Source organism: Cyprinus carpio, chromosome A20 (genome assembly GCF_018340385.1).
Source record: "Cyprinus carpio isolate SPL01 chromosome A20, ASM1834038v1, whole genome shotgun sequence".
Classification (NCBI taxonomy): Eukaryota; Metazoa; Chordata; class Actinopteri; order Cypriniformes; family Cyprinidae; genus Cyprinus; species Cyprinus carpio.
This window is the reverse complement of record NC_056591.1, coordinates 19,639,559-19,651,822: the sequence shown is the minus strand read 5'-3', so window position 1 is coordinate 19,651,822 and position 12,264 is coordinate 19,639,559. Positions and strand designations below refer to the sequence as shown.

General features: G+C 36.9%; 1 protein-coding gene across 1 annotated transcript in view; it reads left to right on the top strand.

Annotated features, from left to right (window-relative positions):
• The window catches only part of LOC109080220 (protein enabled homolog), a 59,237-nt gene that overhangs the window by 25,144 nt on the left and 21,829 nt on the right, over positions 1-12,264 (top strand). Inside the window, 1 exon segment of the mRNA XM_042778022.1 lies at positions 8,291-8,363. Within this exon segment, the coding sequence (XP_042633956.1) occupies positions 8,291-8,363 (73 nt within the window).

Genomic DNA, 12,264 nt, shown 5'->3' with positions numbered 1-12,264 from the left:
ACACCCAATATAATACAAGATATATGATAAAATGCAAGCAAGATGTTTTTTTAAATTGATACCCAGAGTATTCCACATGCTTTTGCCTAAAATGGTAAAAAAAAAAAAATCTGATCTTTAGAAATCTAAGTTCAGATAACTTAGCTGCCACATGGCTCATGTGTCCTGACCTTCATGTCATCACTTTCTGAGATGGAAGGATGGACTAACAGTCTAGTAAGAAAAATAGAAACACAAACCTGGTATACGCTTACATTTTTTTTTTTCATTTTTTTTTCTTCTCAGAAACTTTACCTGGCAACTGTTATAACTAATACGACTGATCATAGAGCTCTAATTTTAGGAATCTGTCACTAGCTTCTGTATAACATCCTGCCTGGACCAGTAGCCTACAACATGTAAAAAGGTCATGAGTTAAGGTTTTCTGTGCCACCTTTCAGTGTATAAATACTGTCTTGTGATGACTTGTTGACAATCGTGACACATGGGGGGATTGCATGAGCTCATCCATGTCAGAACAAAGCAGGCCTTTCACCCCGTCCCACCGAAGACCCCCAGGAGCCTGCTGTGTCTGTGTCCAGAGGTCTAAATGTAGGTCACCTTGATTTGAGACTTTACAGTTTGGCGGGACAGGTGTTTATCTTTTGAGACATGGTTCTTCTGAAAGGAAATAGAAAGACGGAACATTCCTGAGCCAAAAGAGTTTGTTTTTCTGGTCACGGAGCCTAAATATGGCTTGAAAGCGGTGGGCTTGAACTCGTGTCTGGTATGTGTTTGTTTTCTGACTAGTGACACCACATGACCACCAAATTGCTCCAACAGCCAAGGTGGGAGAGATGACGTTGGCAGCCCAGAACACTTTTTATCGATGAGATCATTCTCTTGCCCCAGACTCTTAATAGTCCCTGTTGCAGAAGGTTTCTCCTCTCCAGCTTTCTAAATAGTTGCAGAGCTTGGCTTGTCACTTCTTGGGGTCTTCCAGGACTCAGGTTGGCTTTTTTGCTGTGGAATTAGCTTCTTTTTTTGAGTTCTGTTCTTAGTTATACAGTTTCATTCTTCAGTTTTTCTTTTTTTGAACGGGAATCTGACTCGGGTTTACAACAGTAGAGCTCAACAGTTCAGAGCAGAAAGGCAAGCCTGCAGGCACCTGTCCATCATGCCAGCCCCCAGAGTGTACCGCTTCCCGCAGAAGATCAGCCGCACCGAGATCATCTTGAGGAGTGAGTTTGATGGGGAGGGATGGGGCTATAACCATGAGAGACACCCAGCAGGGGCAGTTAGGTACTTTGGGATAGTACATCTCTATTTCCAGGACTAAATTGTCTCTTTCTGGTTCAAACAAACTGTAATGTGCTTTAAAATCTGACCTTTGTAAAAAAAAAAAAAATCTGGATCAGTAGTTGATATGCTCATGCCTGGTTATCAGATTCTGTCCTAGAAAAAAAAACATCATCTGTCTGAGCAGCAATGAAATGAAAGCATGTAATAAGATGTTTGTTCACTATGAAGATGGTTTGAATAGTTGGCTTTATTAACACTTAAGCTACACAATTTAAAGGCATTGTGCTTGTTTTGAAGTGTACTAGATTTACTACCAAAACAAGTAAAAAAAAAAAGTTTGTTTTTTAAATCCCAAGCAGCCAGTCATATAGCAGTGGCTCAGCCAATAGAATTAGTTTGGGCGTGGGATAACAGGGCCTGTCAAGTGTGAGCATTTCACTCATATTTACAACTTAAAATGTGTGCAAACTGTAAAATGTATTTAGCAGCACGTCTGAAAAAAAATAAAATTCCCTGCAGGTCCTTAAATAAAGTTTTTAAAGGTCATAAAAAGTCATAAATACCTTAAATGGTACAACAAATGTCTTAATTATCATTTAAAGAGGTCATACATTTTGGCATGGAACAGCAGGAATTGCAATATAGCCCAATGTCAAACTTCAGAAAGCTATGATTTCATTAATTAAATATGAGCACTGCATTTTCAAAGTACAAACATGGCGCTGTTGTGAGTTCTACAGGCTCGTGATTTCAGAGCAGTTCGTATTCAGTGAATACCTTGCAATAGATTGCTTATGATCTACTGTTGATGAATTATAACCATAACAATGTTTGCCTTATGGTGTTCGTATTGTAATATGTTGTAGATGGTTGTAAGAGTACTTATTTTATCTCCCTCATCTTTTTGAATGTGCAGCTGGCAAAAGTAAAGCATAAACATTTCAAAATAAGAGTCCCAGTCTATTTTAGGCTTGTTTTTAGTTACAGTTGTCTATAGTGTTGTTGCTTTTCTTTCTTTCTCTTTTTTTTACTGGTTATAATTGGCATTTTGGTTATAGTAAGCTGTATCTGTTTAATTTGATGTAAACGTGTGTAGCTTCTGTCTTGGCTGCCTGTCACAGGAAGAAAAGACTTAACACGCATTATTCAATATATAGATTTTATCAGTATTGGCACAATAATCTGTTTATTACAGTTTTCAGTTTCGTATCCTTTGGATTATCAATTTGGCTGACCAGATTTTTTTTGGAAACCTACTGAAACACGTTCATTATTTTTGCAGTTCCTTTTGTTGCCACTAGTACTGCAGAAATACTTCACCTTCAAACACGTCAATTTGTAAGTTTTCTCAAACCAAGTATGACAAACTCAATTCTGGATTTGATTCTGTTGAACGTCAAGCCAAAATACTGGTCAAGGTATGTTAATTGTGACAGCTGACAGATTTTGTCTAATCAATCCACTTAACCACTCCACATTCCTTTGCTGGGTTTTAACAGCACATCCATGCCAAGTTTATCAAGAGAAGTCATTAAATGTCTGAAACAGGTTGTCCGTAACGATCCAAGAGCTGCTCTTTTTCCTCAGTGAAATGTGTGCTTGTTTCAGCTCTGTGTGCTGAGTCAGTCTTTTCGCTACTTTTGCAGCCATTCTTAATCTCGTTTATCCTGTAGGTTTTTTTTTTTTGATTTCCTCCATTTGATTTGCCTTTCCAAGATAATACAGTTTCCCAATGTCATTTCAGCTTTCTGTCAGAAGTGACATGCTTGCGATGGTCTACACAATGTAATTAATCTAGTTTGACAATAGCCTCTAAAGACGTCCGTTATCTCAACAAAAGCTGCATTGTATGGACTACGGTTTGACACGATGTCTTTAGATAAAAGCAGTCTTGCCAGCTTATTTCAGAAGTGCTAAAAATGATTGTTTACACTCTGCACCTGTTCAGTGGTCGGATTTTCTTTCATTTGGACTACAAATGGCAGAACTGTTTCCAAGCAGAACTTCCTTTATTAGGCAACACTGCATCAAAAAGCCTCCCCCAATGGTTTTGCAGCTCATTCCTGCCACTGCAGTCATTTACCCGCCCCAGAGCTGAAGTGGGATCAGGTGATGCTATTTAGTATCTCTGGGGTAATGCAGAACACTGAAAACATCAACACCTTGTACATGACGCAGCTGATCTAGGGCCAGTAGTGTTACTAGTTGATTTATTTTATTTTATTTTATTTTTAGGAATATTTTGTATTTATTAATTATTTATTTCTATATTATTTATTATAAATACATTTATTTATGTATTATTTATTTATTTTATATTTTTATTTATTTTTACATTGGAGGTTATCAAATCTGTGTGGACACAAGGGACTGTGTAACTAGATGGACAAACTATTTTGAGCAAGTTGTGTAGTAAGTAGAACCCGGTAACTTCTGCTATTTTTAGGTCCTAGTCCCATTTCTTGCCAGACTTTCTGTCTTTGACTTGGAGCCCTAAGTAACGAGACTCATCAAAACTGTGATGCTATAGATTTTCATTCTATTTTAATCCAAGGATGTCTGCAAACACGGACTGATATTCTCTTGACTCCTTCAACTTTCTAGCACTGAGACAGAAATCCTGATTGTGTATGCAGTGACACACAGCATTTCTTTTGACTCATATAAGCTTGCTTTAATAACGTCCCATTTAACCGGTTCACAGACTTTCTCACAATCCAATCAGAATCTGTTTAAAGCCAGAGGACTAATCGTTTGCTTCCTCATCTTCAAATTATGCAGTACTTGACTGTAATTTTCCCATTTGCGGAACCACAACTGTGGAATTAATTGGAAGGCTTGCGTCTGTGTTGTGCGACACATGAGTGATAAGGGGATTTGTGTGTTGTATTTACAAGGTGACAGCATCGGGGTGTGGTAATGAGGCAATGTGTCAGCTGATGTTTCCTTTTTCCAAATGTTGTTATAAAACATCAAAAAGGGGAAAAACTGTCTTTCATGAACAGGTGGTGTCTCAATCTTGAACTGATTTTCAAGCCTTTGGGCATAATTAATGGTGCTTGCTATGGGAAGCATCCCAATTACTATTGCTCAAATATAGATTTAGGAATTTGAACAATCACTTACATGTAAATTAGTTGCTCCACTATTGCTAACAAATTAGATATTGTCCACACCAACCATGACTGTGACTGGACATTTGTTGATCGCCTGCTTTGTGTTTCTGTTACTTACCGTGTTGCACCTGGTTAGGGCATTTATGCATTAATGTGGCTGTTTTATGTGGCTATTTGTATTGTTAAAAGGATCAACACAAAACAAAAATGAAAATTTGGTTATAATTTACTCAGCCTCATGTCATTCCAAATCTGTGTGACTTTATTTCAGAAGATATTTTAAACACTATTATTATTTTTTTATCTTAAAATTCAAGCCAGCTTTACACTCATTGACTTTCATTGTATGGACCAAAATCTTAAAAGATTTGATTTGTTGTTCCACAGAAGTATTCAAAAATAATAATAATAATTCAGATTTGAAACAACTACACAATGACAACCAAACATTTCTTGGCAGTACCATTTCAAATATTTTTAAGTTAGAAAATAATAAGAAAAAAAAAACAATATTACGAAATGAGATCCAATATTATTTTGTGTATTCGTGTATATATAGTTTCATATACTATAATATATTTGTGTTGTATGTACATATAATTGGTAAACTATCCAACACTGACAAAGTTTCAAAAGGAAGCAGAATTTCTTTTTCTTCCCTTGAACTCATGCTTTTTTTGTAGTCCTAATGTGTGGTATGAATTTTGATGGGGTGAAAGATGATTCAGCTCTGTGAAATTAAAGCTGTCCGTTGTATTCATGGCTATGATTGGTGACTCTGTGATAACTTGATTTCAAAAGCTGTCCGTTGTAAATTAAAAATTAAATTTATGCATTTAGCAGACGCTTTTATCCAAAGCGACTTACAGTGCATTCAGACTATCAATTTTTACCTATCATTACTCATTACTTGGTCCTGTGGCCAAAACAAGCTTTGTTTCTCCACATCAGTGCTTAGTGAGACTTCCTTGATCCTCCCTGAAGAAAATATTTTAGTTCTCATTTTTCTGAAGCGGATATCTAAAATTCACCCTTTGTAGTAGCTTGCCAGATTTCAGAGTCTTCGCTGTATCTTGCTGTCTTTGTCTTGAAAGGGTTAAACCTGCAAAAACATCCATGTTTTTCTCCACCCACCTGCTTGTAATAGTTGTGATGCGATTGTAACATTGACCGCTCTACCCTTCGCCCATCCAGGCATATGAATAATTGATCAGGTCCGGAAAGTGCAATAAGTGGACCACATCCTGCTCGGTGAACGCTGTGAAAGAGCGGGTAACGTCTAACTGCCAGCCTATTGGTCTGGTCTTGTCTTACCACAGCAGTGTTTGCTTGAGAGTAGCCGCAACAACATGCTGCTTTCTCTGAGATCTCACCGAGTCATTGATGGCAGTTCGGGAGCTGATGCGAACGGCTCTAGCGCACTTGTTACAAGTGCACCTAAAGACCAGGATGGACTTCTACAGTACATCTGCTGTCAGAAGAGGCTCGGTGGTTCGCTCCTCCTCTCATGTAGGTGCTATTCTGACTCTTTATCTTTCTGTTGGTCCGTAAACTATTAATAAGTAGAAACTTAAACTGAGCTGATAGTTGAGTGTGATCGGATTTTATTTTATTTGACATTTTCTAATTAACCTATAAGCAGTATTACTAATTTTTGTGTAAATTCAGCTAGCTAAGGTGGTGCAAGTGCAGTAAGAAATAAATTATGCATCTAATAATGTTTATTAATATTATATGTATAATTTTTTTTTTTATCATTAATACATATTAAACTAATATAAGATGCAAATTTTATTGTTTCTAATGATATACCATGTTTATTATTTGTATTTTATTTTTATACTTTATATTATAATTTATTATTATTTTATTGTGCTTGCTTCTGGAATAAGAAATCCATTGTAGGTTATGCTATCTGTGTGTGATCTAATGGCAGTAACTGGTTTGAAGGAGGATCAGTCCATATTAAAGCCGACACTGAGTGCCTTTAAAGTGCTGTTCAGATTGGTCGGGTTAAATGGGGCAAGTATACTTGCCTTTGTGTCAGAGTTTCAAATTGCACTCAAAAATCTTCATAATGTGGCCATAATAACAAATCAAGTTTGCACAACTTGACCTTGCTCTCTTGAAGAGGCTATATCCGCTGACTCATTAGATATCATCTGTTTATAGCTTTGATAATTTGTGATTAGCTCATCACATTTTAAGAGTTATGTTTGTTTCTGTTTCAAGGCAGGAAACTGAGGGTGCTTGCTTATATAACAGGGCCTTTTACATACACATTAAGGCTAGCGTAGGTGTATTTTATGTGCTAAAGACAAAGAACATTTGAGAAAGGAATTTGTAGAGTGGGTAACACAAACATGGACAATTCCGAACGGTTGGCTTTCTTAAAGGGGGGCACAGAATTGTAATGTTAGATTAGATTTGACAGATGAGTTGATTACTGCTCGGCTTGTCCAGATGGCTCAGCTCTAATGTCATATTTTTTCATGGAGTCTTGTGCTTCAGGGAGAATTCTGTGAGAATCCAATTAATGTGTTCTGCAAGCCATTTGTTTCTGGTTAAGGCTGAGTTTAGCTTTGCTACTTGGTGCGCTTTGCATGCCATGATCTACTTTGCTCCAACGTTAATGTCGATGTAAAAAAGATGTTACTTATTATTATCCCATCCGGATGTTGTTTAATGTCGATGTAAAAAAGATGTTACTCTAAACAATTTGTTTTATGTTTTATTTTTTTGTTGTAATATTTTTAAATATAATTTTTGTTTTTTGTTATGTGCTATGTGAAATGTTATGTTTTGCTATTTTAGCTTGCTTAGATTTTAATATTGTGGCATAATCCATTACAGAGAAATCCATTGGAAACATTTTTAACTATTAGTCCTTTGTCAGATAGATGGTCTCAGATCTGCAGCGTGGACCAGACCTTTTGAGGTAGTCAATAGCTTATTTATGTGGCTATTTAGACTACCTTCCCCCACTAAAATGATGAAACTGGAGGAAAGAAACAGGTCAAACAGGTGTAAGGACAAAAAAGCTCTTGTTTTTGCAATGCCCTACTGTGTGAAGCAAATAAACAGGAAATGGCAGAGAGCACATGTAGTCTGGTAATGCGCTACAGAGAGGGCCTCACCTCCAGACTTTGTAAACAGACCTCTCTCACCTGCACAATGCTGCATTGATTGATTAGTAATGTATGTAGTCTTCTGTTGCGTGCACAATGCTCGTGCTAAGCTTTCATTCAGACCTCTACCTTCCTTTGCTCTCAATTCAGCCTGGCAAAATCAGCAAAGCCTCTATACCCAACTGTGCTATAAGTAAAACAATATCAAGGCTCAGTTTTCCATCTGCATGATATATTTCCAGCATGAGGTCATCAGCCAGCCTTCCTTCCATTTATATTTTCGTTTTAGTTTATAATGTATACTAATATCAATAAAATAGTTATTTATTTTAAATGATTTTTTAAAGTCCTGCCCTCAGACAAGAATGATATAAAGTTTTGTTTAGATAAAGTGACAAATATATGAAGTAATTAACCCTGGCACTGACTGTGTGTGTGTGTGTTGAGGTTTTTTTTTTTTTGTTTTTTAATGCACAGTGATTCGAACTGCTGCTGACTTTTCATTTTACAGACAATCTTTTCCCCTTTCCCTGATATATAATGTCCTAATTAACTCTTGCTGTCCAACACATCTGATTGATGTGTCTTGCAGCCAGCGGCCCATGTTTCTCTCTCGCTCTCTAAAACCTCAACTTCTGTTACTCTTTTGGGGCTTGTCCAGTGCACTTTACATTATTGATCAGATTTCAAAGTCTTTAGTGCTTTCCAAGTTTCAAATTGATGCTCATTACAGATTTTTCCTCTTGTTTTTTTTTGCCCCCACAGGCCCCCCGATGCCAAGACAGACCCCTCAGGTGCAGAATGGCCCATCACCAGAGGAGCTGGAGGTGCAGAGAAGGTAAAAACCAAAGTTACAGACACTGACTGCAGTAAACCATGCAAACAGGGGTTGATTCAGCTATTAAACAAAAAGCCTAGAACAGTGATTTTTACCCAGAATTATTTTTTTTAGCTGTAAAATTAGTTTTAGTGGGAAAAATTACTTCGTAAATCTGTCTTATCCACAAAACACCTTCCACCCCATGGTAGAACACGTGCAGTCATAGATTACGAGTTGACATCTGCATGTGTGATGGTGAGAATGTGAACCTGGTGAACTCTCACACTGCAGAATCAAGTGCAGCAATATAATGTTAATGTCTGCTGGACTAAGTTCAGTTAAATCACCACTTTGAATTTAGCCCTGAATTTGCCTTTTCATGAGCGTGTTTTTATCAAGATATCTGTAGACTTCAAACGAGGACAGAGGCTGTTACTCACCCTGGTCTTGTTAATGAAAAGCTTTTCTGCAATGAGTTCCCAAAGGAAGCAACAGTCAAGTTTGAGGCTGCTTGACTGGAATATAAATGCTCAGAGCTCACTGCCTTCTTGTCAGAGTTGTACAACAGTACAATACCATCGATGCAACTATTGCATCTTTACTGGTTTTTATTGCAGTAAGGCTTACCAAGAGTTAGTGCTATTTTGTGAATATTGTCATTTTAAGTGCTGTTGTTAAGCATGACACATAATTTATATATATTTATTAAAAGAATTATTGCTTAATGCTTAACAACAGCACTTAAAATTATCTATAAAATTATAGATAAAATGGTTTATATTATAGATAAAATTATCTATATTTAATACTTTAAAATTATTTATTTATCTAGTATTATTTAATGAAATATATATATATATATATATATTTATTATTTTTAAAATTAATGTGTGTGTATATGTGTGTGTATATATATATATATATATATATATATATATATATATATATATATATATATATATATATATATATATATATATAAATTAAAATATAATCATTTTTTCCAGGTTTAAAAAGTTTTTAGTTTAGTTTTTTAACTCAAAAATATTGTTTTGATTTATTTTTAATTAATGTGTGCATTTGTGATTACATCAGCAGAAAAATCATTAGAAAGGAGCAGAAAGAGTATGAAAACAATCCTTCTGCCCAATTTCATTCACATTTATTATGTAAATAAAACCAAACCTTTTTGAGGTTGTGTTGTCCTAAATGACTCAATGAAAGTTATTAGCCTTTTCCTCGGTGGAGAGTAGAGAAAGATCTACAGATCTGCCACATGAGTGTTTCTCCATTAGTGGTGCATCATTCCATGAGATGAACCCAAGGGAGTCTGGTGCACTTTGTAGAATACTGAATATGATCTCAATCTTTTGGTGGTGACTCAGCAGTGGTCATGTCCTACTTCTCTGCTACAGAAGAAATGTCAAATCTTCACAGGCTTTATCTGCAGAGCCCCTGCAGCCTGTTAAACATTAACCATTGGTGTATTCCCTCCGTGCTGTGAGCCAGGCGAGGACGGCGTTGGACAACGCTGCGCGTCCTGAATAACAAACATCGTTTGGCTCCAGACATACATGCTCCACAGCATAGTGAATCGCCTGAGGAGGGTGCATGTCTTAAGTACACTGCAGACACGATACTGATTTATAATCATGTGCATGTCACATCAAGGCGGTGTTTTGGGAGTTATTAAAATAGTGTGGGGCAGACAGTGCTTTCTTTTGTATTGTTAAATTCTGTGGAGGGCTTAATAGCTTTGGCCTTCCCTTCTGGCTATTTTTCAAAAATAATGTTGCATCACAGAATTTTGAGGATGTAGAAAGTGTTGGGTACTGTGAAAATAAATGATGGGACCCACACAGTTTTAGTATTATTTGTATAAAATTGTATATCTTTTCAATATTTTGAAATTAACATATAATAGCTTGTTAGCTATTTATTCAGTTTATATCTTAATGTTAGTTTACATTTTAGTAATTTGTGCCTTTGTCCTTTATTCATTTTTTATATTTCAATGGCTTTGTTATTTTCAACCTAGTTTCAATTAATACAGAGTTCTGGCATGAAACTCTAGATGGCACAGTCTAATAGGTCTAACTCAATCTGACCTAATGACATCATTATTACATTGCACAGCTGATTGGTTTTCTCCTGTATCAGTAGCCAATGAGCTCACTGCTCAATATTCAAATACCTGGCTTTGTTTGCTGTAGCAGTCGGCAGTGCACTTCAGAAACCCTCCACCATCCCCAGCTCCACCTGTATAGATCTGTTACAAGGTGATTCATGTATGCTATGGGGTTATTCAAAAAAGTGACGTGACGTGACATGTGACGCAATTCGTGCTGTGCATTTAACCCATCCAAAGTGCACACACAAAGCAGTGAACACACACACACCATGAACACACACCTGGAGCAGTGGGCAGCCATTTATGCTGTGGCGCCAGGGGAGCAGTTTGGGCTTCAGTGCCTTACTCAAGGGCACCTCAGTCGTGGTATTGCCGGCCTGAGACTCAAACCCACAACCTTAGAGTTAGGAGTCAAACTCTCTAACCATTAGGCCACGACTTCCCCCTAAAAGTTCATGTGTTATGTGCAGCAGCAGTATTTCCTACATGCTCACAGCAGCATGCTGTGGATGTATTGGCAGTAGCAGGTCTCGGTACTTGCTCTGCCGCAGCAGCAGCGTAGCAGATCTATTCCGCCAAGACCAAATACATTAACATTGTCATGTACATTACCATGTCAATCTCTCCGAGAGTTGTCATGACAGAAATGAAGATACTTTTTAATATTTATTTGTTAACAATAACACTGGATCCAACTTTTTGAAATTCTATCATAGCTATGCATGGCTTCTTTTATGGTACTTTTTTTCACAACTCTGTTCAGTTCAGTTTCAATTGGATATATTTAATTGTGCATTTTGCTTGCATATAATAGAGACTCTTAATTATTTCGGTTACTCTTTATTTTACAGTATGTGCACTTACCTGTGTTTACAGTGTACTTACCTAAGAAAGTACTGGATACTATAAGGTAACTACATGGGTTAGGATTAGGTAAAGGGGTAGTTTCAGGGTTAGTATAGTTATTACCCAGTTATTGTAATTACTATAACAAGTATGTAGTATGTATATGCAGAACGGAGTGTAAAATAAAGGTTCTTTTTGAACTAATCATTAAAGAACCAACTCATAAAAGTCATTAAATTTAGAAATCAGACACCACTGGTTGCATATTGTTTTTAATTCACTCAAAAGAAACATGAGGGTTAGTAGTAATTATTTTGGCGTGAACTATCCCTTTAAGGAAGTTGAAACAGTCATTCATACATTCTAACATCTTGTTCATCAGTCAGGTGTTGTAGTGTACAAATAGTGGAAATGTTCCTTATAAGGATATTTTCCCCTGTCTGTGGAAGATCAGCCAGAAAGAAAAGGGCTCATATTCTCTGAAAGAATGTCATTGAGTGCGTGTAATAGAGTTGGCCTGCTGCCGCCCACCCGGCCGGACACAGCGTGCCGACCCACAGCCATATTTAGCTATTGCAGTCAATGGAACTGAAAGCATGCTTGGTGTCTGATGTCATCTCATGATGCAAACTTGATACAATGCTGCTGAGAAGGAGAGCAGTAGAAAGGAATGAGAGGCAGGTTTCTCACAGTCAGTATATAAACAGCCATCAGGGCATCTGCATACTGTCAGAAGATGAATTAATCGTGCTGTCAGACAGGCCACAGGACTCTGGTGGCATGAATAAGATTTGTCAAAGGGTTTCAGAGGTCACTTAAAAATAAAGGTCACATGCTTGCATGGAAGGTGCTAAGACGAATTTGAGTTATTTTCAGAGTGCACCAACTGATTTTCTCTGAACAGTTACTTTGAAAAGACATTTTTCTTCATTCTTTATTCTT